The sequence below is a fragment of the Platichthys flesus genome, chromosome 2, assembly GCF_949316205.1.
Source record: "Platichthys flesus chromosome 2, fPlaFle2.1, whole genome shotgun sequence".
Classification (NCBI taxonomy): Eukaryota; Metazoa; Chordata; class Actinopteri; order Pleuronectiformes; family Pleuronectidae; genus Platichthys; species Platichthys flesus.
In genome coordinates this window covers 22,495,705-22,523,533 of record NC_084946.1, presented here as the reverse complement: position 1 = coordinate 22,523,533, position 27,829 = coordinate 22,495,705, and the positions used below count along the sequence as shown (strand labels likewise).

Here is a 27,829-nt window from a genome sequence, read left to right as displayed (position 1 = left end):
GTTAATGCACACGTCTCTTGAGTCTCTCTCAGTAAAAAAAAACTGTATCCAGGCACACATTGTATTTTTTGTCAATCTTTTATTAGTAAACAATTGACAATTCCCTTTTTACACATTTGGAAATACACAGCAAACAAAAGATCTCAGGTATTTTGTTACAATCAATATGAAATTTAATAAAAAGCTAAATATGGTAACTACAGTTCAGATGGTTTCACTGAAAATGGTGAACAAGTCCACTGTGGTCACATGACTGGCTTAGACTAGAATAGAGTCATCGATTTGTGTGCAATCTGATGGTATTTATCGACACTGAAAAATATACACAATATAGATTAATCACATTCCCAGGGCCAGCCCGAGACTAATGGTATTTTTCAATGCAAAATTGGCAAACACTATTCATGCCTCCTGTTTCCAAATGAGGGGGAAACATGTCATCATTATCAGAACTCAAATATTTTTGTAAGCATTTTATGCGATTAGTACTTTAAATCATTATATTACAACAACAATAAAAAATGGTTAATTATGCATGATGTAGTAAAATAGTTTTGATTATTTGGCACCAACGTCTTCATCGCAATATGAGCCGAGCAAACAGTCAAAACTTTAAAATAACACCATGGGATATTAAGGAAAGTCTGACACCCGTGCAAGAATGTTTCATAAAGTGTTTCACAGGCATATTAACATGCTGCAGACAGCGTTAGGTCGTATTAGGAGCCAATTAATACAAACAGTCAGTGAGTCAAAAGTGCAGCTGCAGTGATTCCCTTCTTAATGTGATGGCGGAGGTTTTAGTAGCTAGTGTTGCTATCATGATGTCATGCTTGGTGAATTATCAAAGACAGAAGAGTCTTGGGACTCTCTGTCATATGATAGATGAGCAAACCCTTCACCAAATACACATTAAATGAGGTTCATATAAACCTTTCATTATCCTGTTGGAGATCTTTTAGACAGGCATTTGCTTTTCTGTGTGAACACATCACTCTGTAACTAATGTCTCCAATTAGGTCACATTTTACCTTTGTCATTATAACAACTATTGCACTCCACAGAAGAAATCATGAAAGATTAGGCTTTTTAGGTTTAGGTTTTCATCAGTTACATTAAGACACTCAAAGGCAAATTAAGTGTCATGCGCTGGCAGAAAAGGACACAATTCACGTTGATAAATGTGCCGATGCAGTATAATTAAGACCATATCTGCATTTCTTTTGGCAGGTTTGAAAATAGGTTTTGGGACTGAGGGAGCAAATGAGATCCAGGGAAGCATGAAATTACAAAGAATGAATAGGTCAGTGTGGGATCGTTGATCCACTGCTGCTGAAGTTCAAACAATATCAAGAGGCTAACGAGATTGCTGTAACATAACATAAGGATCACAGAGAAAACGGGTGATGATGTGGCTCTGTGAAAGCTGTAACTGCACCATGATTGAAATCTGGCCCGGCAATAAGTTTGTCATTTAAGGGGAACAACACAGAAGAGAGAGGAAAGTCAGAAAGCAGATGCTGGAACAAAGTGCATACAGAGCGCAATGGAAACAAAGGTTCATTAAGGGGTCAGCATGTCAACACAGTGTTACATCTGATTCTCCACCTATAAACTTCTGATGAGGAGAGATTTAAGCTCCAAAAATCGGAGCTTCCTCTCAACGAGGTCGAGTTTCCAGATCTCGTATTGTTTCCATCACAGGGCAGCCAGTAAAACAAGTTTGGATGTGTGACCCGGGGGAGAATGAAAAATATTTATCGCACAATTAAAGAATTTGGCAATACCTCAGAAAAACTGGCCTTGCTTGTAAAATTTCTAGTGAGAGACAGCGAAGGGCTAGAGACAGACAGGAGATTAAAGAAAAATGAAGTTGGAGTAGTGTTTGGAAACAACCGGCAGGATTCTCTGTGCTCTGCGGGGTACATCATCCACATGAGCCTGTTCATGGATCTTCAGCAATTACAAGTGGAAATGTGGAACACATGTGAGCAGCTGGAACTGTTCGCTTATAATCAGCTTCAAGACAACCAACAGAGTCAGAGAATTCCGCCCTGATTAAAGCTCTGTCATTGGGATATGAGGATTGTTGGGTTGCTCTCAAAAGTGAGATGGCATTTTTTTCAATCTTTAGCTATTTTTATCATCTGCGGGCAAGTGACGATCAAAATATCCTGATTGCCAAATGAGAGAGGAACAACTAATTAATTCTAAAGATTTAAAGGAATAGTTTGGATAATGTGCTTCTTAACTTTGCGGAAAGTAAGATGAGAAGATCAATTCCACTCACACATCTGAGCATTCATTAGAAGGAGATAACAAACATTTGTTTAGCGTAGCATAGCATTAACACTGGAAAGACGTGGTAACAGCTAGCCTGGCTTGGTCTTCATGTTGAGCTATGCAGACGTAAGAGAGCCATCAATATTCTCATCTCAAGAGTGCTTCCAAAAATGTTGAACCATTCCTTTATCGTTTGATTTTGGCTGAGATCAAAACACCATTTTGATGTTGCACCATCTTTCTTGACTTTTTTATCCTTCAAGCAAACGTTAATATGAGAGATTGGTACACACATTGATCTCTTTGATCAGAAATTAATAATAATTAATAATAATTAATAATATTAATAATATTAATAATCGATTATACACATTAATTATGAAAATGGATCCTTCATAACGTTGAGAAGATTTGGGGGAAAAGGTCTCCCAGGAAAATAAAGGCAATAACTTAAATATTATCTGAATAATTTGAGGTTGAGATTTAAACATTGTCAATTAACTTTTTGTTGAAAGATAATATATTTGTACAAATTTACAGCTACAAGTCACTTGTGAATGAATCTGATGAGTCTCTGGTCAACATGAGTCTACACCATACCATATAGAGCCTGGAGTCCATTATAGAAGCCAGAATGTCTGTGTGTGTGGGTTGTGTGTGTGTGTGTGTGTGTGTGGGGGGGGGGGTCTTCCCCTGTCTTATGAATGTATTTGTGCAACCATGTTTGTCTGTGCTCTGAAAGTATTTCACCTGCAAGCAACTTACAGACGACACATGATGATTTGCTATCGTTAAGCAACACTATGTATTTTTATTACCTTGAAATAGCAGCTTCCACATTAGTTTGATGGTTCATTGACTTGGAATAGGGAGAATTTCCACTCCTCACCCTGAACCTCTCGTCTTGCTCTATGTGACGACCTCCTGTGTTTAAGTGACTGATAGTCGCAGCTTAAATTGTCAGAATCATGTTGAACTGTTGAACTGCAGATCAGTTAAAAAGACTTCGAAGTCATTAAAATCTACAGTTTATGTTTAATATTCCCTCAAGAATCTTTTAAAATATAAGGAATTCAACACAGAGTTAGGTGAATTTGTTACAGCGGCTTCAGGAAGCCAGGGGTCACTTGTAATATTAACTGTTCAGTTGTTGTCTGTTGTGAGTGGGACTACGCAGCTAAATTGGAATTTATCATCACACGTGGCTGCAGAGGGCCCTGTTTCTCGGTAAAAGTTACATAGTGTCGCTTTAAGTGCTTTAAAAATGCATTTACTATCATCCTCAGAGTGACACTGCCACACCCGGATAACAGTGCCGGCAGGATGTCTGATGGCGTGTAGAGCTGAGGCAGGTCGGGGACGCAGAGAATAAGCAAAGGTCAGGTCATAGGTCATGTGGGAACAGTCACCGGCATCATCAGCAGCACGTCCTGCGAGACTCAGAGGCCTGACGCCCCAGTTTGAAACCTTTTCCTGAAGTGCCTCCTGCTGCCTCTACAACAGGGATCCGCCTACCTGTGAGGCAAACACATTCTTATTTGCATGTGGCGACATGTGAAGTGACACCACAAAAAAGACAACATAGTGATAGAGAGCCCGTAAACTTCCAACATGTGTGTTCCAGAGCATTCAGAAAGTACTACTCCCCAAACACAGACTTTTTGGGGAAGTAAAAGTATCACCCTTAAACTTAATTTAAACTCAGGTTCTTCTGGTGGAATAACAAGTGGTTAAACGGAGTTTCTCAAAAAATTCCTGCTCCCCAGGGAAACCTCCCGCTGTGGAAACACACTTAAGGTGTAGATCTAGTGAGATCATAAAGGATTTGTTGAATAACAAGCATATTCCACAATTCTAATATAATACTAATTTCTCATACGTGTGCTACTCAGGTCAATTTGTAAATGTGGTGATACAGTTACAGAAAGTATTTAAATGTGTGGAAGAAAAACTTTTTAGTTTTCTTTCCGCTCTGAAGTCTGTTTAATCAGTAGTGTAAGTATTATATAATTTCATTTAAGTATAAGTTGTTTTAGTATACAAACTATATACAAGTACATTGTTCTATGGTAATGGTACACCGCTAATATGTATATCTCGTTTTTAAGGAAACTCCAACTTATCTGGCATTTGAGCAATTTACTTCATGATTATCTGTTTCTTATCCTGAAGCAGCTCATCAACGTCAGAGCTCTGTTTCACACTAACACTGATAACACTCTAGACACATTTAGAAGTAGTACCTCTATTTGTCAACACTGCTCAAAACACACTTATCCAGTCTAAAATAAGCAGTTCAGAAGTCAACTGTATTAAAGCTGTGAAAATGATTAATTAAAGAATTACACGACTCAAGGAAGTTGAGGACGTGTAGGTCAATAATACCAAATGGTGGAGAAACACACTCACTTATCTCTATAAACACCTCATTGATGTTAATGGCGTTCTTGGCACTGGTTTCTACAAAGATGGCATGAATGGAATCAGCATAATCCTTGGCCTCTCTCTCTGGCACTTCCCTGTAAATACAAAATTAATATGTAGTTATATGTTCTCAGATTGTCCAATATCATGGACGATCTGGTAATCACTTCATTTGTCTAGCTATACGGACAATCCACCAGTTCAATTGATGGTGTATATGTATATGTGAAGTACCAAAAGTGTAAATCATCATAGCTTGGGAGTATTCCAACTTTTTTGAAGACATCAAGGAACAACAACAAATTCTTTAACTACTCCTTAAACACTCAAATATGAAGGTCTATTTGTTCAACTCTAAACAAATATAACTATCTTACTGGAAATGACCAAGAGTCAGCACCTGTCCACCTCATATTAAGACAGCAGACAGAAAACTTATGAGCAGGGGCCAGTTTTATCTCCAACTCAGGTTCACCTGGCATCAGACAGGTCACATTTGTTGCCAGCGATGGCAACCACGATGTTAGGAGGCCCATGCTGACGCAGCTCCTTCACCCAGTTCTTCAGTGTTTGGAAGGACTCCTGGTGGTAAGAGTAAACAGCATGTTTGACTGAGAGGACTAATAAACAGACAGCACATCATATCTCTGGAGAAAGGTTAAAGGAATCGTTAGACATTCTGGGAAACACATGTATTTGCTCTTGTGATGAGAGTAAGATGGGAGGATCAGCACCACTCTCATGTCTGTATGTTACAGAAGCCAGCAGGCAGTTAGCTTATTAAGCCTAAAACCAGAGGGATATGGCATGGGATACTTCTTGGCCAATCCATGAAATAGTTTAGCACATAACCACAACTTGCTATACTGTAAGCTGTAGTATCAGAAATGAGAGCGGTATCAATCTTCCCTTCAACTAATTCTCAAGATTAACTCATTCCCGAAAATGTCAAACTTCAGGAAAAGATACAGACTAAATCAATGAAAGTATTCACTGAGTAATTAGTGGATTAGTGGTTGAAGAGAAAAAAAAGCTAACAATACCTCTTTTGTGATGTCATAAACAATGATGGCTGCTGCCGAACCTCTGTAGTACATCGGTGCCAGAGCACGAAACTGTGGGAAGGCAAAGAAAGGAAACATTATAAAACACTGTAACAATTCGTCTGAAGAAAAAAGAAGGTCCATTGTTGGACAGGGACGGACAAGAAGTGTCTAAAGCTTCTCAATGAGATTCATCTCTGTCTGACTGTATGATCTACTGACATCATTAAATATGGATGCAGCTTTGAAACCATGTGAAACAGAAGATGATCAGGGAAAATAGCAATTTAGAAGATCTTATTCAAAGTCGATTAATCACGGCTCGTCTCTGGAGACACTTGATTTACTTCCAGTTTTCTTCACTCTTGGATGAGAACTAAAAATAAAATATCTCTATAATTGCACTATTGCATTTTTGACACAGAATTAGTCTCTAGGCTTTTATTAGAATAAGGCTTATCCGTTACATAAGACCAGAAGGTGGTGATAACTCTCACTGTGAGTTCCATTAGACTCAATAAAACACACTTACAAAAACCTTAAAAAATAAGCAAAAAAGACACAGTTTCATAAAACCAGAGACCTGGTGTTCTGAGCCCATAAGGCGAGCAGTTTAATTTAAAACTGCTCGGCTCGTCTTTCCACCAAGACCTCACACATGTGGGAGCCATCAAGAGAAAGATGAGCAGAATGTGTCAAAAGCTGTTAGGATCTTTATATTTATGGAAGACTATACATTTGATCTCAGCCCAACACATCACAAAGCCCTCCATAATCAAAACAACATGTGCAGAACGTCCACCCCTGGCTGCCTGGGAGGCAGGGGGTTCTTTTTCCTGTGCCAGCTTTTGGTATATTTATGGCAAAAGACTTTCCAGGGCACCGTGAAAGCTGGCTTTACAAATTAGCCCGCTGTCATAACATATCAAGACGTATTGGGGTTTTAACCTCATGCTAAAGGGAAAGCAATGGTTAAACTACAGCAACAGTTTAAAGTTTCTAAGCTGCACAAATATTCAGGATGGTGACTAAACAGCCTTTAAGACAATTTCAAGAAAGCAGCAGACAGAAAAAGACTTATTTCTAATTCCTTTAGCATTATTTAGCTCCAGGGACGGAAGGTAACTAGTAAATTTACTCTAACATTACACTTTAAAACAACTAAGGATTATTTTTTTACATTCACTGCTACTTTTTGCTTACTTCAATACACTTAAGAAAAATCACTTGAATAAAGTTACTCGTTACTTTAGTGATTTGGATCTGTTATATTATAGATGAGGGATTGTTTCATATAAATCTACCAAACCGCATGTAAAATTGTAAAACATTGGCTCCACTGCAACTAGCTACAACCATGAAATGCCTTATATATATTTATATACAACTAATATATAACGATTTAACTTTTTTAAGTTATACCACATTCTGCAGATGTTAAATTACTTCTATAGGACTTCTATTTGTAGAATAAACTTTGGTATTACTTTAATACTTGAGTAAAAGATCCAAATACTCCTTACACCTCTGTTTAGTTCCTAATACAACAGTTGATTATGAGGCCATTTACTATACCTTATTTTATTAAATGCTTCTATAAGCAACTATTTGTTCTGATACAAAAACGTTTAAATGTAATAGTTAAGTGATTCAGGATTTTAAGGCTGTTACTGTGTTATAATTGTTATAAGGGTTTCCCCTGTAACAGAAATGAAAGGCTGTTGAGTTGTATTTATTGTATTACACACAGGTGTTCTTGTTAGTTTGCCTATATCCTCATTCAACAGTACCACAAACTACAGCCAACAAAATGACAATAACTTTGAATCGGCTCCTCTTTAAATCTAATTCCAGAAAACCTGAACTTTGTGATCATGCAGGATTTATGTATATAAGACTTTTATACAAGACTGCATTAGTTTTGTTTATTATTTTCCATTTCAAAGTCCTTACATGTGAGAATATTAAGCAGACTAATGACATAATGTAATTTGTATTAACTAACAATATTTATTTTAAAAGAAGCCCCCATGTCTCAAATAGACTTGGAATGACCCTTCTTTCCCGCCAATTCTATTTTCCATTACAATACGATGGAATAAACTATTCATCTTGGAGTGACACTGTTACCTCAGGAAAAGCACACATTCCACATAATTATAGTTGTTACTGGCCGCCTGTCCACCGATGGATATCCAACTTGGGATACTTGGCAGCGGCTCTGAAGAGAGTGCTGTCTCTTTCATTGGCCAGTGTGGGGCTGCAGCACCGCCAGTCCTGTGTGGTCTATCTGTGCCTTAACCCTGAGCAATCACACCGAGGCCAGTCGTCTGGCCGCACAGCAGCCAAGAAAACAGCCCCACTGATACCCTGTGAGTGCTTATTAATTGCTGCGACCACAAGCTGGGTGAATAATGAAAGGAACCCTCCTGTTTCAGTCGGATGCAAGGTTCCCTTTGCTTGTTTTCAGTGAGACTGAGCGCCGAGGAGGGGGAGGCCTGGAAGGGCTGTTGACAGCTGGGCTCAGATGTGCTCCTAAGGTCTCATGTGGTATTGAGATATGGATTGTGGAGTGTAGAAATCGCAGAGCTTTTCCTTACTGCCCTGGTCTCCCCTTACATGTGAATTGGCTGGCTCTGTACTCCCCTTACTCAACTCAACAGATTTTGATAGGCCAAAGCTCCACAGAGGTAAGAAAACAAGCCATGAAAGGCTTTGAAATACCACAGCAGCTTTGCACCAACGGAATGTTGCAACTTTTTCAGGCACAGATGCGAAACACTGTAACACTTTGGAAATACAGTGAACAAAGTGGATTTGTGGGAATGGAAAAAAGGTGCTAAAAATAGAAAAAGAACACAAAAGAATCAGAGGAAAAAATATTGTTTTCAGGAAAACACAAAGAGGAGAAAAAGACAGGCCTTCTGGCAGTGACTCTCAGATAACACACAGTGGCAGCATACACCAGTGGAGCGAGACAGCTTTTGTTTCTCCCTCTCATCTTATCTTAAACAAGGCTGCACTGCTGTCCCCTCAACCCGTGAAGAGGGCAAAGCTTTTGGAGTGGGAGATAACGAAAACAAGCAGCGTCCTACCTCACCTATCTGGAGAAGACAGCAGCAGGGAAAGGGATTGTGTATGAGAAGAACAGAAGGACATGCAGACAAATGGGGAAGTGATGTGTAGGGAAGTGATGTGGAGAGATAGTGCAGACAAATGTGGGATGTAGGGTGTGAGTCAAAGGAGAAAGTAGTGGCTGTCTGACGCATGGTGTCGATTTCACAGGCTTTAACACCAAAACTGCACTCAGACACCAAGATGTATCCTGTTTTGGGTTTCACATGTCATCAGTTTGTATGGTTTTAGTCAAATAAAAATTATGTGGACACGAAGCTTTCCAAACATGGCATCTGCAGACACACACGCATCCAGATTATGTAAGAGGGAGCACCTGGACATGATAGTTGCCAACAGACAACATATTTCAGTGGCGTGTAGCACTTCAAATCAAACAAAAGGAAAATATGAGTGCAATGAGAGAGAGAAGAAATGAGATGGAAATTAGAGGCAGGACAAAGATTTTAAAATGGAACTAATCTTTACAGATTTATTTTTCCTACCATAATAACTCCCTAAAAAAAAATTCAATGATTAGAAGAAGGAAAAATGCGAATCACACCACACAACATTTAAAGTCCTGAAAATGTAGTTTGGGGCAGAACTGTACCTATAGACAGGTAAATGTTGCCCCCTATCAGAAGTAATGAACAACTGCACTGTTCACATTCCTCCAGGCCGGTTCAGGGAGTGGCTCATACATGTGTCGTCAGCTTTTTCACTTCCTTTTCAACCAGTTTTGTGTGTTTTATTATCAGATGAGAACTTTGTTCTGTTGAGTCAAAACACATGTAGATCCTCCTCTGCTTTGTTTAAAAGGCCCATTAAAAAAACAAGGAGAGTACTTACCCGCTCCTGCCCCGCTGTGTCCCAGATCAGGAACTTGTGTAGTTCATTTTGGTATTGCACCGTCTTGGTCATGAATGAGGCCCTGGTGAAGAGAAATGGCTTCATGAGACACGTATAACATGAGTTATATTATAAAAATATTCATCTCATATAGTGATTTACAAATGTCAGAAACACTGGGAAAAAAACACATCTTCACTTGGATCAGCAGAAGATTGAAGATATCTGAGACGTGCACCAGCTTTATAAAAAAAAAACTAAAATGTAAAAACGGAAGGAAATGCTTTCATGATAGTCAGCCTCATACTTTATTTCTGAGGTAGGCTTTATTAAAATGTGGTTTTAATGTCTGCAAGTGCATATTTATCAGGTGAAAAATAATTTCAATACGTTCTAATGTATTCTGAGTAATGGTGAGGCTATTGTATTTTACCTGCCAATCCTGTATAGAAATGTTTTCTTCTTACCTCGACCAGAAGGTTATGAATTCCCCCATGTCGGTATGATGGTTTATAATTTATTTATTGTCAGCAGAATTACACAATCCTGCTGACAAAACCACTTTGGATCAGACTTGGCAGAGCGATGGGGACGAACCCATTACATTTTGGAGTGAATCCATTTAAAGTGGAGGATCCAGCAAATTAATTTACCACTGTCCTTAACGATGCAAGATGGGGCACGTTTCTACATTTTCTCAGGAAAATTGATGAAAATGTAAAATAAAAGTTTGGTCTTGAGAGTGGTTGACTATGAAAGTTATAATATATCTGATTATCTAAATCTTTCAGCTGTAAGTGCGATCAATTATTGATGACTGTTAAAAAATTATGATGATAGTTTACACAGAAGAAAGCGTCTGGGTGTACTTTAGGTGCATGTGTGCACTGCAAGAACCTTAATCACGACAAATGAGAAAGGCAGAGAATAAACAAAACCTTTAGCGTGGGAGACAACAGGAACTCACCCAATTGTTGGGTTGATGTTTGGGTCAAAGCTGTCCTCCACAAATCTCCAAACAATACTCGACTTTCCAACGCCAGTATCCTGCAAAAGAGACCAAACAAAGTTGATGCTTTCTAAACAGTTACTAGAAGTATAATCACAGAAATAGAAGCACATTATCTGGCTGTGCACCCAGTCATTGTTTCTATTTGTGGTCTGCTGCTTCCCTTCCTGCTCATGTTAAGAATGACTCGGACACATGCAGTAAGAATTGACAAAGATATTTAAAAAAAAAACATATAAGCCGATGAAGAGGATGCGGGCGATCACGTTACTTCAGCAATACAAACGAGTGGCAGTGAAAATGATGGCTTATGCTGTTGTTATAAGCAAAACTAGATATGTATGAATGGTGTCATGTGAGAGATGTGTGAATACCAGCAAAAGTAACAGAAGTATTGGTAATTTAGTTTGATAGTTAAAATGGATGTTTTGAAACAACCCTTTGGTCTACAACGTGTGACAATGCACATGGTTCCCAAGAAACCAAGGTGACAACTTCCAATTAGTTTTTCAGCAAATCCTCACATTTGAAAAGCTTGAAGGAGAAAATATTTTGTAATTTTTGCTTCATACGCAACTTATTGATCCATTGATTATTTTTCTGTCAACTGACTGAACTAAACAGTGTTTTAAATCTCGCTGGTAGATGATGGGCAGGAGGAGATGACGTGAGGATGCTGTAATGTTTCTGGGATGCATCTCTGCTTTGTGTGGCTTGATGGTGTTGTTGTACGATGTCTGGAGGTGGTAAATGAGACACTAGTATTTTAAAGTACAAACAAGGAAGTGAAGAGACAAGGCAGTGAAGTTAATTGAGAATATAGAGCATGTGTTGCCTCCCTCTTGATCACTGTTATGACCACATTTAACCCATGTAAACAAACCATCCTCGTTATTGAGCTGCGACACTCATACGATGCTGCAGGTACAAATATGAACCGGACACAGACGTGTTTACACGGAGGTCGATGCTAACTTACCCCCAGGAGACACACTTTGAGCTCCCTCAGCGCCATATCGATCTCCTCTCTGTCAAAACTGGTTTGTTTTGGTGCTGACGACCATTGACAGTTTCCTCCTCCTAGTGTCGTGAAAGTTCCCCCGCTGTCCCGAGTGCGCGAGCCGCTTTACCTCATCCTCATCGGAAGCTGCCACATAAGCGCCTCGGGTTAGCTGACGTTTGCCATTTCGCGGGGGTTGCAGTCGAAGAGCTAACTAGCTAACAGTGGAGCTTCCAAGTGGCCCGGTCTCCATCTTGAACTGCGCGGTCACGTGACCGCTCGGCTGTGTTATGCGTGTGTGCCTGCGTGCGCGCGTGTGTTTTGTGCGTGTACAGTGAGTGAGACGCACACAAAGCCCACGGGCTCGTGTTCGTACCGGGTTCTATGTGGAGTTTGTACCCCGACTCAGAGGCACTTTGTCGGCGGAGTGGTTGGACGCGCGGCGCTGTGGGGGACACCAGCACCAGGAAGTGCTCTCAGGAAGTAGTTTGCAGCCGCGTTTGAGTGACAGCTGTGCGGCGGTGACAGCCCACACCGGGACGGCGGCCCTACAGAGCCGAGCCAAGACTCAAGATGGCAGGTAATGGTACTTTTAAAATTGTCTTTTCCTCCGTACCTTCGCGCTTCGTGGACTCACGGGGAGTCACGTTGCGTTCTCCGGGGGTTGCAGACGATGGAAGCCGCGGCCCCCACGCTCCGCCACCTTTGTGCTGTTCCCTGGCGAAGTGTTCGCCTCAAGTCAAGCGAAAGGGCTGGACACAAGCTGTGCTAGCAAACTTAGCACCGCTAGCCAGCTAGCTACCCACAGCTACTCAGCGGTGTCGAAATTAGTGACTCCGATGCGTCATTTGAATCACTAACTTCTAAGCAGACGTGATTAAGTGTCCGAATCATCCCTTTCTCCATTAGCAGAACACCACCACGCGCAGTGAATCGTGTTTATTATCGAACTGTTGTTGTAGCCAAGCTAGCGAGGTGACCTAGCTAACGTTAGCCAAGTTGCTAAAGTCATTTTCAGCCATAAGCTGGTCAAATCCTCCGTTATAGCGTAACAAAGATGAGATGTTGTGTTTCGTTAACCTGCTTTTTGATGCCGGTGGTGAAACACATCGCATCTTTACAAGCTCCACTTGCGAAAACACCACGTTTATTGTTTCCGATTGAGATGTGAGTTGTTTTATATTTGGATCACATTCCCTTGCCTGCCCAGCTGTAAACACAGACATTAGCCGAGCCACCACGTTTCTCCCCCTGGGGTCTATTTCTTGATTTTTCTTTTGACTACCACACTTTGCTATTGTTGTGTCTACCGGACTGGATGCTACTGAACACAAAACACGATAGAGAGTTTTCGTGTAGTCTCGGTATACAGCAAAAAAACATTGTGTGAAAAGGCGTTGAAAATCACCTTTATGCTGGACTCGTTTAATCGTCTGAAAATACAATTGTCCTCCAGCTGGACAGTCGTTTTTCTGGGTCACTACCTGCATTATATTTCTTGTTTCCCCACTTTTCGTTATTGACATTAGATCCTACATTATAAGTTGTTAATCAATTGGTTGCTCAACAGAACATTTATTTACAGCAATTTAACAACCCAATTATAATTTAAAGTGATTTTCAAGCAATGAATTGAGTTCTAGTCACAACACCTCCATTTTGAGCTATTTTCCTTTATGTAACAGTTGTAACATTTGAATATGTGTTTGTTTTTTAATGTTAGTTGGACAAAAACACATTTTTGAAGTTGAAGATAAGTAAAATGGGGATGAGAAGTTTACATTTTCACTATTATAGCAAACATTAGGTCAATTAACATTAAGAATACGTTGATTAATCAATACAATTTGTACAGCCCACATTCACAAATCACAATTTGTCTCATAAGGCTTCACAAGGTGCGACGTCCTCTGTGCTTAACCCTCAACAGGAGTACGGCTAAAACAACAGTAATGGATTATGGAAATATTCACGAGTTACAGCCCTAGTTAGCTTAAAATAATAGTCGACAATAAGTGTTCACATGAAGTGTTTTTTAAAGGGGGACAGTACAATCCTGAGCTTAGAGGTGTATCAGAGTTAAATAAGGACTTTAAACAGAATATGTGGAAATGTGAATTGAGTCAATGTACTGTTTGAACTCCTTAACCCTTGAGCGGGAGACTATTATTGCAGGACTTTTGTATTGGATTGTTTAGCTCGGTTTCAAAACACTTAACATTATGCATATCACAATGACCAGTGATGATAGTCAGATTCATTTTGTGACATACAGCATCTTTCTCGCTGGGGGGATTATTGATGTGACCATGACTACTTTAATTTACTGACTTGAAAAAAATATTATTTAAGAAATAAAAAGCGGTTCAAACAGTTGCTTTGATGTCAGAAGTGTTTCCTTTCTTTTAGGGATCCAGGAAAAACATACTCAGATATTAAATTTACTTGTTATGAATTCTTCTCACATCAACACTCTGAGCACAGAGTTTCTGTTTTACTATGATTAATCAGCAAGACCACACTGATTTATTGCCGGAGTTCTGGAAGGACACTTCATATCCATTCTTAGTAAATGGCAGCTTGTATACCTGTCAATCCAGAACTCCTTGTTTCATTGGGCAGAGTGGTGTGTAGAGACACTGTTATGGTATGTTGATGACAAGTTTGCCACCATGGACCCTTCAACCCTCTAATTGTCTTATCCTTGCAGGTCTATCTTTATACTTTGAAGATGGCCATGATGATTTGGACGACTGTGAGTATTCTGTTTATTTTTATTTGCTTTCAAAACCACATGAAATCCCCTCTGGATTTAGGGATTCATTTCTTGCATATACTGTATGTGGAGCTTTGTTTTTCCTCCCTTCAGTGGGGAGGTATATATTGAGGTGTCATCTTTCTGGTCAACCCTGTTCACCCGTGTGAAATCTAAAGCTGTCAACAGCATTTCAAGGTTTCATACCATGCTATTATTAGCAGTTATACAGACCACCAATCCCTGTTGTCTGAATTAGCCAGGGTAATGAAACAGTGTTTAGCTCCAAATTTAAAGTCTGTGCGATTTAATGGAATAATCAGTTGGACTAGAGCCTGACTGCTTTATATACCCGTTGAAGGTTATTTAACCCTGACATTCAGCCTGATTCAGTAGCTCAAGCATGGCATTGTAATTAATGAGGTACATCTGTCAGTGTCCCTATTGTACGTGTTTTGTTTTTGTAGGCATTATACATTTATGTGTGACACTGTTCCAACTTATGTGACTCTTAAATGACTTACCGCTCCCTCCCTCCCAGTCGGATTCGATGACTATGGTTCAGAGTGCGACGGAATCCGCATCACAGCCTTCCTCGATGCTGGACAAGACAACCTTACCCCTCTCGGGAGGCTAGAGAAGTATGCCTTCAGCGAGAATGTTTTCAATAGGTAAGTGGAGCCCTGTGCTCAGGCAACACCCACAACCACACTAAACGCTGTCATGGGCCTTTACTATAGAGCAAGATCAATGTAACGGTTGATTCTACAACTCTAACCGGGGGGGATTGATGTTGTTCGGCGTCTTGTCGTTAATTCTCCTTTTGTATTTATGGAATTCTTCATTTATTATATTACAAAACTCGCATTGACATGCAAGATTGACATGTCGCAAGTCCTTATAATATTCTTTCATAGTCATCTGAACCACTGTCTGAGTTCCTGTGTAGTTACTAATCACATACCTGTGCTAACTCTATACTGAAGGAATGCCAAGTGACTTAAAGTAGATCCCTGAATGGATTGTGTTTGTCACGATGTGGCTGTAGACTGTTTTACACTCTGTTTTACACGCAATCCTTTTCTTAGGCTCATCTGCGTGTGTTAAATACTGCCCTGTTGTCTCCGAACAAGTTTGTATAACTGCTGTCGTCATGCTTTTCATGCTCGGCTACACAGAGTTCAAGCCCTCTGGTCATTTCCAAGTACACGTGTGTGTTTGTGTAAGGCACTTGACAGCTCTGTCAGTGATGTGTGTTACGCTGTCGCACTCACCACTTGTAGGTTTTGGCAGGCGGTCTACTAACTTGAAGCTCCTGTTGCTTTCTAGGCAGATCGTGGCTCGCGGCCTGCTTGATGTGCTTCGGGAGTTCAGTGACAATGAAAATGACTTTATCAGTGTCATGGAGACAGTTGCCAGAATGTCAGAAGACGGAGGTAGATGAATTTTCCTGTTCATCTGATAAATCTGGAACAAACCATATATTAGTCTCCAATTCAATCTTTTATTTGATTTGATAAGCATAATTAAATCTTTTTTGTTTAAATCTTACACACCTTTTGCCCTGTAACACATGCAATTGATCTTTTGTTAATTAATTGTATAATGTGGTGTGTTTCCTCAGAGCCCACAGTGCGGGCTGAGCTGATGGAGCAGGTCCCAAACATCGCCATGTTTTTACACGAGAGTCGGCCCAACTTCCCAGCCGCTTTCTCAAGATACTTGGTACCAATTGTAGTCCGGTATCTCACTGATCCAAATAACCAGGTTGGTTTTGTTTTTTTAAACAATCCCTTCTCATGAATAATTAAGTTTAAACATATTAAATGTTTTTTAAACAATCTGATTTATTATTGATATTTTAAAACAGATTTTAACCTTGCTTCCATCTTTTAAGGTGCGGAAGACGAGCCAGGCAGCCCTGCTCGTCTTGCTGGAGCAGGGCCTCATCTCTAAAGCTGATATGGAGACCAAAGTATGTCCAGTTCTGATCGACCTCACAGAACCCAGCAGTGACGATGACTACAAAATAGAGGCTGTTGCTGTAAGAATATCCATAATTCCTATATTTTTAAGTGTCATTATTGTAGGATAAATACTATTATAATAAAAACCGCTATAGTTTAGGTGCAAGTCCGATGCTGCCAGGGAGGCACAGTGGGTTTCTTTTATTGCTTCATGGTGATCTGTCAGTGCCTGTATCTAATTAAGTAAATGGAGCATGACTGATGCCTGGAGAGATTGTTTTTGAAATATATAAGTTGTAATTTGTAATGTTATTAAACTGTCACAGTATAAGCTATCCTTAATTTTAATGCACAATTGAAATTGGCTGTTTATTTCCTCTCTTATTTATACTTTGGTGTTCGTTTTTTACTCCACTCAGTCTAAATCCGATTTAGCCTCCTGAAGCACATCCTATACAATGCACAAACACTTCCTCTCTACCCTTAATACACCCTTAATGGTTTCTCTCTCTGCGGCACATTTTTTTTTACTTCTGACGGTTTTCACTTCACTACAAATGTAACCCTAACCCAAAAGTTTTTAGTCATCATTGCATAACAGTGGAACAATGAAGCGCAGGATGAGTTGTGATGGCACTAACTGCTCCCCATATGTCCCCTCTTACAGATCATGTGTAAAGTTGTCACCATGTTGAGCAAAGACACGGTGGAGCATCTGCTACTGCCACGTTTCTGTGACCTGTGCAGTGATGCAAGACTCTTCCAAGTCCGCAAGGTAACAACCTCCACACCACACTTATATCCTCCAACTTATACAGGATAAAGGTTGTACCAGTCTGAAATTACGTCATGGTTCTCTACAATATATTCTGTTTTTAACCTGTAGTAACATGGGTCAACTTGTTCGAGCTGGAGTTAAACCGTGTTTTGGGTGTTCCATGAGGATAAATTCAATAAGAGAGAGAGTTTGGCTTAATTCTGTTTTGTGCATCAAGTTAGCCCACACTACACTGTTGTTTTCTGAGGAATGTTAATTCTGTGGTTTAACTGGTGCCAGTTGGAGGATAGTTTTTTTAGGATCGGCAAAGGTGGTCTAATGTGGTGAATAATGTTCAGCTCTATATAAATATAAATAACACATTTTTTTAAATTCATTCAGCAAAAGTGTTTCAAACAGCACTTAATACAACTTAACATAGATGAAACCAACGCATTTTATGTCAAAGTGTTTATTATGTTTGTATTATTTTTGGTTATCTACAGGTCTGTGCGGCAAATTTTGGCGAGTTCTGTTCTATTGTGGGCCAGGAAGCCACAGAAAAACTACTGGTGAGACACTTGAGACTCAATGCTCATCGCATATTTACACTTATGTCATTATGCAACATGAAAGTTAAACATTAGTGTTCGTCAAGCTTTTCCTGAGTCAATACTTAACATAGAGCATTGCATTTAGTGCGTCAAAGCTAGTTTGATTGCTTTCACGCCCTTTTACAGTTCAAACCCTCATTGTTAATTCTGAGTTGTACTGACTTGGTTTTTCTTTTTGATGTAGATGCCCAAGTTCTTCGATCTGTGCTCAGACAGTCTGTGGGGGATTAGGAAAGCCTGTGCCGAGTGCTTCATGATGGTCTCAAATTCCACCTCTCCAGAGGTGCGACGTGCAAAACTGTCCCCCCTGTTCATCAGTCTCATCAGTGACCAGTCCCGCTGGGTAGGATGCAAACACACGCACCCAAAACAAAACATCCTAATTCATACAGTTGCATAAAATTACAAGCACGTTCAGGTATTCATGTGTAACTTCCTCTGCACTATGATGAAAAGTGCTGCTGTTGTTGCTTAGATGTGGAATCGAGAAAGTTTCATTACCTCAATGCTGTTTGCACCGTTTAGTTCCTGATGTCTCAGCTGCATACTTTCCTTTTGTCCACATTTAATTTCTCTTTAATTTGTTTCACTTCTGTTAATTGAAATGTAAGTAATAAAGAAAAAGAACAATCTAAAAACTGAAAAAATAGACCGAAGTACAAAGATAAGTGCATGTGTCCACATCTGTATATTATTTGCATAAATCAATGGACCAGAGCAGAAACACTTTTCATTAATACCTAACCCTTTTCTTTCTGATTTATTAACTGCTTAGTCACCGTTGAGGCTCTAAAGTGTATGAAAGAGGCTATAAAGATAACGCTTAGTCTCATTAAACTTAAGTCTTCATACAGGTCTGTGTAGTGACAGTGAAACTGAGATTCCTCCCTGCTCCACTTACAGGTGCGCCAAGCAGCCTTTCAGTCATTGGGACGTTTCATCTCCACCTTTGCCAACCCCTCCAGCACAGGCCTTTACTTCAGAGAGGACGGTGCCCTACTAGAGCTCCCCAGGTGTACATTGGAAGGGTAAGACCCCCCGACCCAGTCACTGCTGCCGAAATAGAGTGGTGTTTCTTTCAGTCTGGTCAAACAATAGTGTTGCACATGTTCAATGTTTATGTCTCTTAGGAACAGTTGGATAAATATTGTGTTGTAATTTCATGAGTATTTGTTCAGACACTAATAAAATATGCTACACAAGTTTGTGTCAACACAAATGCATCATCGGCCCAATGAGTCATGATCACTGGGCTTAATCAGGAAAGAATGTTTTTTTTAGTTTATCCGCTGAAACAAGTTAATACAATGATTAAAGGTTAATGCCTTGTGCCAGAAAAAGTTACTTTTGTAGAGTTTGCCACAACATTAACAACTGATGGCTAATGACAAGATAAGCTCCATAAAAAGTAGTATTGTATAAATAGTATTTGTCAAGCCGTTTCTATAAATTGTGTTTCTCATTTCAGCGACTGCTCCCTAAACTCTCTGAACTGCTCCGACATCAGCGGCTGCCGCACAGAAAGAACCATCGCTCACACACTTCCCAACCAGGACGGCCGTGCAACACCATCCCCAGAACATGTGTCGACAGCCGACAATGAGGATATGCACAGCTTTGATGACAACCACAGTTCAGTTCCCGGAGCGAGGCCAGACCGTTACACCCACACTGTCTCAAACCGCAACGGCAGCCCTATGACAACAAACAATGCTAGGAACACAAAAGAGCTGGACAAGACAGATGAGAACTTTAATTCTTTCAACTACTGGAGGTCTCCTTTACCAGACATCAGCGGTGAACTGGAGATGCTGAGTTGTCGTAAGTCAGGGGCCGTGACACAGAACGAGGAAAAGAAAGAGGAAGATGAGGATGAACCTGAGTCCAAGTCCAATCATGGCAACGCCACTAGCGACCAGATCCAGAAGGTTTTAGACTGTTTGCAACCACACATGGATGACCCTGATGTACAAGGTGAGCACCCAGAGCACAGAGTATTCTTGAACTACTTCTGATCATCTGTAGGCATATGGATTCAATTTTGCATTTGTCATTTTTCTCTAGCTCAAGTCCAGGTTTTGTCGGCAGCTTTGAAGGCAGCCCAGCTCGACAGCCCAGAAGACAACTGTCCGGCTGACGACTGTCCAGCTGACGACTGTCCAGCTGACGACAGCCCGTCTGAACCGCAGTCAGAAGTGCAGCCTGAGAGCAGCACGGAGAGCCCGTCTGAGGAGAGCATATCTGTGGAGGTTCAGTCAGACAGTGTTGAGAGCCCCAAAGAAGAGGAGCAAACAATGGAAACTCTTCCAGCTTCAGAGTCGAGCCCCGTCCAGGCACAAGGAGACGAAGAGACGCAGACAGAGCCTCAGGAGGAGGAGGAGGAGGACCAGGAGGAGGACCAGGAAGAGGACCAGGAGGAGGACCAGGAAGAAGACCAGGAGGAGGACCAGGAAGAAGACCAGGAAGAGGACCAGGAGGAGGACCAGGAGGAGGACCAGGACGACTCTTCACCTAACTCACCTATTCCAGTATGAGGCTGTTCACATTATCGCAGTGTTTTCAGACAACTTTTTGTTTATTTTATGGCTGATTGTGGCAGATGTACTGAGTAACTACATAGATAAACAGAATTCAGCTAGAACAACATCCACAAAAAACTGCATTTTAATCTCAAATGTTTTATAGAAGATACCTACAGTGTGCGCTCCTTTGAGTAACAACAGTCCCATAAACTGCAGAGTGAATCATTACAGTCTTTGTTTGCATCCACCACAGTTCACGGGACTGTCCTGACTCGGGATGGTTAACTCTTATTGTCTCGTAGCGAATCCAAAGATTGTTTATATAAGTGATAAAGAACAACATCTCTTCAACAAGCTACTTTTTATTTTGTTCAACCGCCTTTACACACAACTATAAATGCATTATTAGTGCAGGGACAGTAGGTCGATATCTTTTATTGGTACCTCACTCGTTTTTTCTCTAAGGGTTTGTTTGTGAATATTTGTTTTTCTCAGGAGTCTGAACTGATAGAGAGTGTGGAAGAGGAGGGAAAGCAGGACATGGCTCACAGCCCGGGGATGGAGGACAAGCCTAAGCTCCAGGTCAGTCAGCACCCCTCTCACTCATCCTGTAGATATCGATCTGCTCCTTACTGTTGGTATTGATTTGCTGAGACATGGATTTTTATACACCTTCTCCCTGTGCATCCTCTTTCCTCTTTGTTTAATCTTTATTCTCCCGCTGTGTCACCAGAATGTTATCCCGCAGCAGCTGCTGGATCAGTACCTCTCTATGACGGACCCGGCCCGGGCCCAAACGGTGGATACGGAAATAGCCAAACACTGTGCCTTCAGCCTGCCGGGGGTCGCTCTCACTCTGGGACGACAGAACTGGCATTGCCTCAAGGACACGTATGAAACCCTCGCTACTGATGTGCAGGTGAGCAGAGTAATGGGAAACCAACACTTTTATGGTCAGAACAATTACTTAAAATAAACCTGTCACTTTTGTGTTTCTCTCCCGCTCCTAGTGGAAGGTGCGGCGTACGCTGGCGTTCTCCATCCATGAGCTGGCCGTTATCCTGGGAGACCAGCTGACTGCGGCTGATCTGGTTCCCATCTTCAACGGTTTCCTCAAAGACCTGGACGAGGTCCGCATTGGTGTGCTCAAACATCTGTATGACTTCCTCAAGGTAAGATTCATTCAAGGTAGATGAATCTACTGCTGGTCCAAGTCAGACAACGCTTACTCAGACAAACATTAGTAAGTTCAATTGGCTATATTTCAAATTGTCTCAAGATTAGAAAGCACAGGGCAAGACAATTTTGTAACATGATTACAAAAGTGACTTTGAAGCTGTTATGAAATATAGCTAATGTGCATCTCCTTGTTTCAGCTGCTGCACGCAGATAAGAGGAGAGAATATCTGTACCAGCTGCAGGAGTTCATGGTGACGGACAACAGTCGCAACTGGAGATTCAGATACGAGCTGGCAGAGTACGTCTCCTGTTCCTCTTCCACTCAGGAAGGATTTAGGAAATAATTATTTACATTTGGAGCAGACTCTTCTCCAGACTGTTTTCTAATCAGTGACCTGCTGATTGACAGAATGTCCGGCCTGAATTCTTGTCACTTTGTGTATTGGCTAGATTGAATTCTGCAGTCAGTTTACTGTCAGTAGCTATTCAGCTGTTTATTTACTAAGTTCAATTCACAACAAAGTATTGTGGTTATTTTACTCCCCTGTAGGTTTTTATAACCCTTGTGTTTGCCTGACCGTGTGTCCCTGTCTCCTTCCAGGCAACTGATCATGATCATAGAGTTGTACAGCCACTACGATGTGTATGACTACCTCAGACAGATAGCACTCACACTCTGCTCTGACAAAGTCTCGGAGGTCAGGTGGATCTCATACAAACTGGTACGTTTTAATTTTTTTCTGTCTCTGCTGGTGTAGGGAACATCTGGTTTGGGGGGGAAACGTGGCTGTTGTAATACATGGTTGGGTCAAGACAAAAGGGAAATGAGTCACACAGATGGATGATGTTAAGGGATAAAGTAATGTCCTGACGGATGGTTGTATTTGATGATCGTAGCTTGGCTTCATAGTTTCAAATCTGTTTCATATTTGCTGCACAGATCTTCAAATAGAGTATATTTCTTAAAATCTTAAAACTAGTCTTTGAAACACATCAGACAGTGTGAAGTTTTCAGTCTTTGCTGCTTTCAGTCTAGTCTCTACAATTACCTCGACTTACTCGATCAATAAGTCAAGAGTCTGACTTTGAACTCACATTTTTAACAACTTTCATTGAGAATTAGCTGTTTTTCCTGTAGATTAATATCAGTTTTATCCACTTTAATTGGTTGAGAGAGAGATTTTGAACTGTTCCTCCTGTGTCTTCAGGTTGTAGAGATCCTCCAGAAGCTGTATGCAAGTGGTGCCGATGATCTGGGCATGAACTTCATCAACGAGCTCACTGTCAGGTTCTGTCACTGTCCCAAGTGGGTCGGGAGGCAGGCCTTTGCCTTCATCTGCCAGGTGTGTGTCTCTCACGTCTTTGCACCAAATGGTTGATTAGCAGCTTCCGTGTCTCTTCTTTCAGTTCTTCTCTTATTGTTGGCAAATCGAAATGAAATGAGAAAAGAAACATTAGTTTTTATCTGATGTATGGTTTCAGGAATATTGTAATACTATTTCCTTTTGGATTTCTCAATAAACACACTTTTCTGATTTATACTTTATACAAACTTTCAAATAGCAGCTCACTCGTTATGTAGTGATCATAATTAGTCGTATTCTCTGTCATCTTGTAGATGAGTCCAGCTTTGTGTTATGTTAAAGCCACAGTAGGAAAAAAAACTCTTTGTTCGCGAGCCTGTTTGTCAACTTTTCTCACGGATGAGATATTTTCTGCTCTTTTTTTATTTTCTAGCTTGCGTGAAATGAGCTCTGTTACCAGCCTGTTTGGATAACTCTCTTTTTATGTGTCCTTGTCTTTTAGGCCGTAGTGGAGGAGGACTGTATGCCCATGGAGCAGTTCAGCCAGCACCTCCTGCCCAGCCTCCTCAGCCTCTCATCAGACCCAGTAGCTAACGTCCGTGTACTTGTGGCCAAGGCTCTGCGACAGAGCGTCATGGAGAAAGGTTGGTGCAAATGAATCCCGTAACTCTAAGGAATAGTTACGATTTTGAAAATGCGCAGATACAATTACAGATCATAATTCTCTGTAAAACTCCCAATTTGTCAGTTTTAACCAACATCCTAGGTTCAGTTACTTCAAGTATCCTTCCCATTGCCTGTGTAGCAGCTAGCCTTTGTCTTTCTTTCCCCTGGTGATTCTGTTCAATGTCATGAATGTGCCAGAGAAGCTCTTTCATCTCATTGTTTTGCCAGCTTTGTACCTTTCATAATATGAAGAAAAAAATCACAGTTGCACGTTAATGTGTCAACTGCCGGGAAGTTCAATGCACGTCATAACGATGTGCAGAAAGTGGTTCAGCATGAGCGCCTGGACTGACAAACTACAGGAGAAACTAGTGGTTTCACCCGGATGTTTTCATCACCACTGATCGGAGCAGATAAAAACCTGTTTCTACTTCGGAGTCATTCGAAACCAGAGTGAACGCAGATTAAATCCATTTTCATTCCAGTTCAAAGCCAGATGTTAGTTGGTGTTTGTGTGTTATTTGGTGAAAAGGGGGCTTTATATATACACATACGCAAAAGTATTCCTCATTCTGTTCCTTTTCTTTCACACGTTTGTGCTGTTAGATTTTGACTAAAGGAGTTTTGTCTTGTTCTGGCTCTACAGCTTATTTCAAGGAGCCGGGCTGTGCCTACTCTGATGAGCTGGAAGAGACTGTGATGGCGCTGCAGTCTGACAAGGACCGGGACGTCCGCTTCTTCTCCAGCCTGGACCCCAACAAAGGCTTGATGGACACAGCCCCTTTGATTTAGCCTCAGCCCCCACGACTCCTGTTACAGCCCACCTGCCTGTCTACCTACCTGTCTGTCTGTCTGACTGATGCACAGTCAGCGCGACCTGCAACACCAGCACCCGACCAGACCCAACCCGACCCCCCGACCACTCGCCTGCTGGGCAGACCTGCACCAACGACCACTTGAGAATCCTGTCAGATGTTCAGATTTTAAGTGTGAGCGCGCTCAAACAAACACAACCCCAGTCTCTGGTTGGGCACTACATAGCACACATTATCTTCAAACCGCAAACTTCTCAGTGTTTTCAGGAAATGAGCAGGACTCACAGATCGGCTGCATCGCTTTGCAGGAGCTGCCGTATTTTCATCTGAACCTTTTCTCACCCTCCACACTAACAACACTGACTCAGTCCTTCCCCGGTCGCAGATTTGTAGAACTACAAACGGGCTCGTTCTCTCCAAAGCTAACTGTAAGCTTAATCATGAAATTGCAGAATTGATTTTATTATTCCTTGTTGCTTCTTCTTGTGGATTTTCTTAATGAACAAGCGGGCGAGGCCTGCTGGACTCTGATGTGTGCACTAACTCAGGGGGACTCATCTGAACCTAAACAGCATTATTAGCCTACATGATGAGCAGCAGCTCCTGGATCCCTGGTGAAAGAAACTACAGCTGTCTGAGCAACAGACCAGCCAAACCACGTAGCTCTGCTGGTGTCTCTCACCTCATTTCCTCCAAAATGCCTCTTGTCTGAGACGTTGTTCGTCTTGTGAGATGTCCTCTGGGTTATTGTCTGTTTCCCTCCTACCATCTCTTGTTCTTTTTATTTTTCTCTCCTCTGCGTTTCTCCACCTGGTCTTCACGGGCCACTGAAACCACTACTACTGCATAGAAGGAACAGTGATTCTGCCACTCAGCGTATCCCTTGATTAAAACCATATCTCGGACATTTTGAAAACACCACCTTAATGAACTGTTTGCCCTCCATCCCCCTCCCCCCAAAAATCGGTGTCTGTTTACCAAAAATGTGACATGACACGTCTCGAATGGCAGGAGACGCATGAAATACCTCGTTTTGGACACGACTGGCCAGTGTGTCATACGTGTAGAGAGAGACTGCTGTGGATCGAACGGACGCATTCGACTAGTGATTTTTCCTTTTTGAGTGAATCTGTGGCGTCGATTAAAACCTCTAAACAAGGGCTCACGGTGATGTTGCCTCACGGTGACGTCTAGTTCAGAGAAGAGGAAGAAAAACCAAGCACACTGTTGGATTATGCATGCATGCCCACCCCCCACCCCGACCCCTTTTGTGTATAGTCTATTCCAATTCTTTAAAGGTTGACCTCCTGATATGAATATGTGACTATGGTAGCTTTCAGTGGATCTGACCGAGCAGTTGTACAGTAGGAATATAGGAACGGCTGTGTTAACGGACTGAAAGACAACTGATCCGGATTTCCCTGTCTTGGTGAAATGATTTAACGGATGAGGGTTCTCGTCCTGCTACTCTTTGTACAGCTTAAACCTGTGGAAAACGGTATGTGTTTATGGAACCAAGGCCAGTGTAGTCGGGTTTTTCAACCCCATTCGAGATGTGTGAATATTGGGAGCAGTCACCAAGTCACTTTTTTTTAAGTCTCTTGAGCCTGTTTGTTTTTCCTCTGTTGTAAATGATGACACCAACCTCTCCCCTTCTTTTTATTTTTATTTTTTGAACATAGACATAACTTGAGAACTTAAGCTGATTGTGGTGTGTGCTGTGCATCTCGAGTCTTTTCTTCCTTCAAAAGGAGAGATCACTGCAGTAATGGCAGTGTCTACTCATCTCATCTGTCTGCAATTTGTGTCCATCTCATTTTTATGTAGTAGAACAGTTAATATATACATTTTATGAAAATTATTTTTCTTTTCAATTATGCACCACTGTTCAAAGATTTTATATCCTAACTTTACAAAATTTACAACCTTTGTAATATTCAATGGTTTCTTTTAAAAAGACATTTTATGTAATGTTATTTTTAGTATTCTGTAATTAAAATTATGAAAATTTGAATGATTTTGTGTTTTACTTTTGCAATATTGCCTGTGACGATCAGCTCTGATTACTCTGTATGGATAGAAACAAGATGCTTTATTGAAAAAGACACTTGTATCATTTAATCATCATTGTGCTGGTTGGACTTTCATGAAGTGAACAGTTGTTGTGCCAGATCCCAGGGTCACAGGAGTGTTTGAACTTCAGGTAAAAGGTCAGTGTTAAGCCTTATAGAATACTCTCCTCTTCAATTAAGATGGTGATGAGGAGACGCACTCAACTTCTGCTTCTCTTTGAGCAGCTATCCCACGAGTACTCATCAAGCACCTAACTGAGTCATCCTCTTTGGGTTAGACAATTCTTAGACACAACTCTCAGACACACCCGTTAACGGCAGCTCCCCTCCAAAAGATCTGAGCTCTTCTTAATCTCTTTTCCCTGAAAATGGATTAGTGGCCAGGTTTTACCCAAAGAATCCACTGACTACAGTAACTTTAGAGAACCATCAGTCTGTTGACACATCAATTTATCTTTTTGATGTTTTGAAATGAACAATAAAACTAATGTCATTGATGTATACTGAAGATAAGCCGGGGCAGGGGGGGTGACTCTATGCCCCATAGAAGCGTTCCCCTTTTGCAGGGTGTAGCAGAAACACGACTTCATACAAAGTTCTGCAGACCACATCCATGTCGGTTGGTGACCACAGAATCTCCAATAATCTGAACTGTAATCCTCAACAGACTGGTACCTAAGGAGAGATTCCTCCTCTGATGTGTTGAAGTCTGTGCTGACGTTTTCTGTTTCAAGTGCAAGATGCTCACAATAAAAGGGAAACTGAGGAAGAACACGATTTCATTACAACCTGTTATTCCAGCTCGTCCTCTTCCTCCCCCCTCACACACACACACACACACAAACATTCTGCTGTAGCTGTGTCTTTGTATCATTTCTTAGTGTTACACCAAGGGAACAACACACTAGTGGTCAGAATCATGAACTTTGAATCAATCTGTGTTGTGTTGCAATGACTAGTTGGAAAGTCCCATCTTAACTGATTTAACGTCTCATTTTATGAAACTTCAGGGTTGAGGAACATAAATTAGTGTGTGTGTGTGTGTGGAGGGGAGGTTCTTAAATGAATGGTTAACAAATGTATACTTACAGATCTTTTCTATTATCCTATCTTATTAAAATGATTTTATTTCTGAGGTCTGAGGTTTTATTTCTCTGGATTCAGCTTCTCCAGTGTGAGAATGGTCAGATTTTCTTTTTCTGTTTCATGTCAGGGTTACCAGAATATCTCTGGTTCTTGAATATGTCACCTCAGCCTCAAGGAAATTCTTTTTGGATATTTTTCACTAATTTCAGATGTATTGAGTAAAATATTCATCTTCATTGGAGAATAATTGTAAGAGGCAGTCCCTAATTTTCCGAGTGGATCACAGTGCCAAATTTCTACGTTCATAGATTAACGGTTGGGTCTGTAAAATGCAACGTAATGGCAAAAAAAAATATCAATCACCAGG

The 27,829-nt window shown here is 41.0% G+C and overlaps 2 protein-coding genes across 2 annotated transcripts; one reads left to right on the top strand and one right to left on the bottom strand.

Annotated features, from left to right (window-relative positions):
* Nucleotides 1–59: 59 nt before the first annotated feature.
* Nucleotides 60–12,070, bottom strand: rab22a (RAB22A, member RAS oncogene family). The gene is made up of 7 exons (XM_062406381.1): nt 11,705–12,070; nt 10,684–10,763; nt 9,717–9,798; nt 5,751–5,822; nt 5,183–5,289; nt 4,693–4,802; nt 60–3,798 (listed from the first exon to the last, which is right to left on the bottom strand). The coding sequence occupies exons 1-7, from the start codon at nt 11,738–11,740 to the stop codon at nt 3,701–3,703; spliced, it is 585 nt and encodes a 194-aa protein (XP_062262365.1). The 5' UTR covers nt 11,741–12,070; the 3' UTR covers nt 60–3,700.
* Nucleotides 12,071–12,163: 93 nt separating this feature from the next.
* ppp4r1l (protein phosphatase 4, regulatory subunit 1-like) lies at nt 12,164–26,318 on the top strand. The gene is made up of 20 exons (XM_062406369.1): nt 12,164–12,305; nt 14,436–14,480; nt 15,022–15,151; nt 15,810–15,916; nt 16,105–16,247; nt 16,378–16,524; nt 17,115–17,222; nt 17,711–17,776; nt 18,003–18,161; nt 18,722–18,846; nt 19,287–19,792; nt 19,883–20,346; nt 20,836–20,922; nt 21,074–21,259; nt 21,351–21,512; nt 21,717–21,817; nt 22,121–22,241; nt 22,728–22,862; nt 23,326–23,467; nt 24,136–26,318. Exons 1-20 carry the CDS (start codon nt 12,299–12,301, stop codon nt 24,279–24,281), a joined length of 3,087 nt encoding a protein of 1,028 aa, XP_062262353.1. The 5' UTR covers nt 12,164–12,298; the 3' UTR covers nt 24,282–26,318.
* The last annotated feature ends 1,511 nt before the right edge of the window (nt 26,319–27,829 follow it).

Excerpts from the sequence above, each read along its gene's own strand:
- ppp4r1l (XM_062406369.1), top strand. Across the intron at positions 19,793-19,882 it reads GGATGACCCTGATGTACAAG|CTCAAGTCCAGGTTTTGTCG; the intron begins GTGAGCACCCAG and ends ATTTTTCTCTAG. Across the intron at positions 23,468-24,135 it reads ACAGAGCGTCATGGAGAAAG|CTTATTTCAAGGAGCCGGGC; the intron begins GTTGGTGCAAAT and ends CTGGCTCTACAG.
- rab22a (XM_062406381.1), bottom strand. The coding sequence starts at position 11,740 with ATGGCGCTGAGGGAGCTCAAAGTGTGTCTCCTGGGG. Across the intron at positions 5,823-9,716 it reads ACACAGCGGGGCAGGAGCGG|TTTCGTGCTCTGGCACCGAT; the intron begins GTAAGTACTCTC and ends GCCTTCCCACAG. Across the intron at positions 5,290-5,750 it reads TTTATGACATCACAAAAGAG|GAGTCCTTCCAAACACTGAA; the intron begins GTATTGTTAGCT and ends TCTTACCACCAG.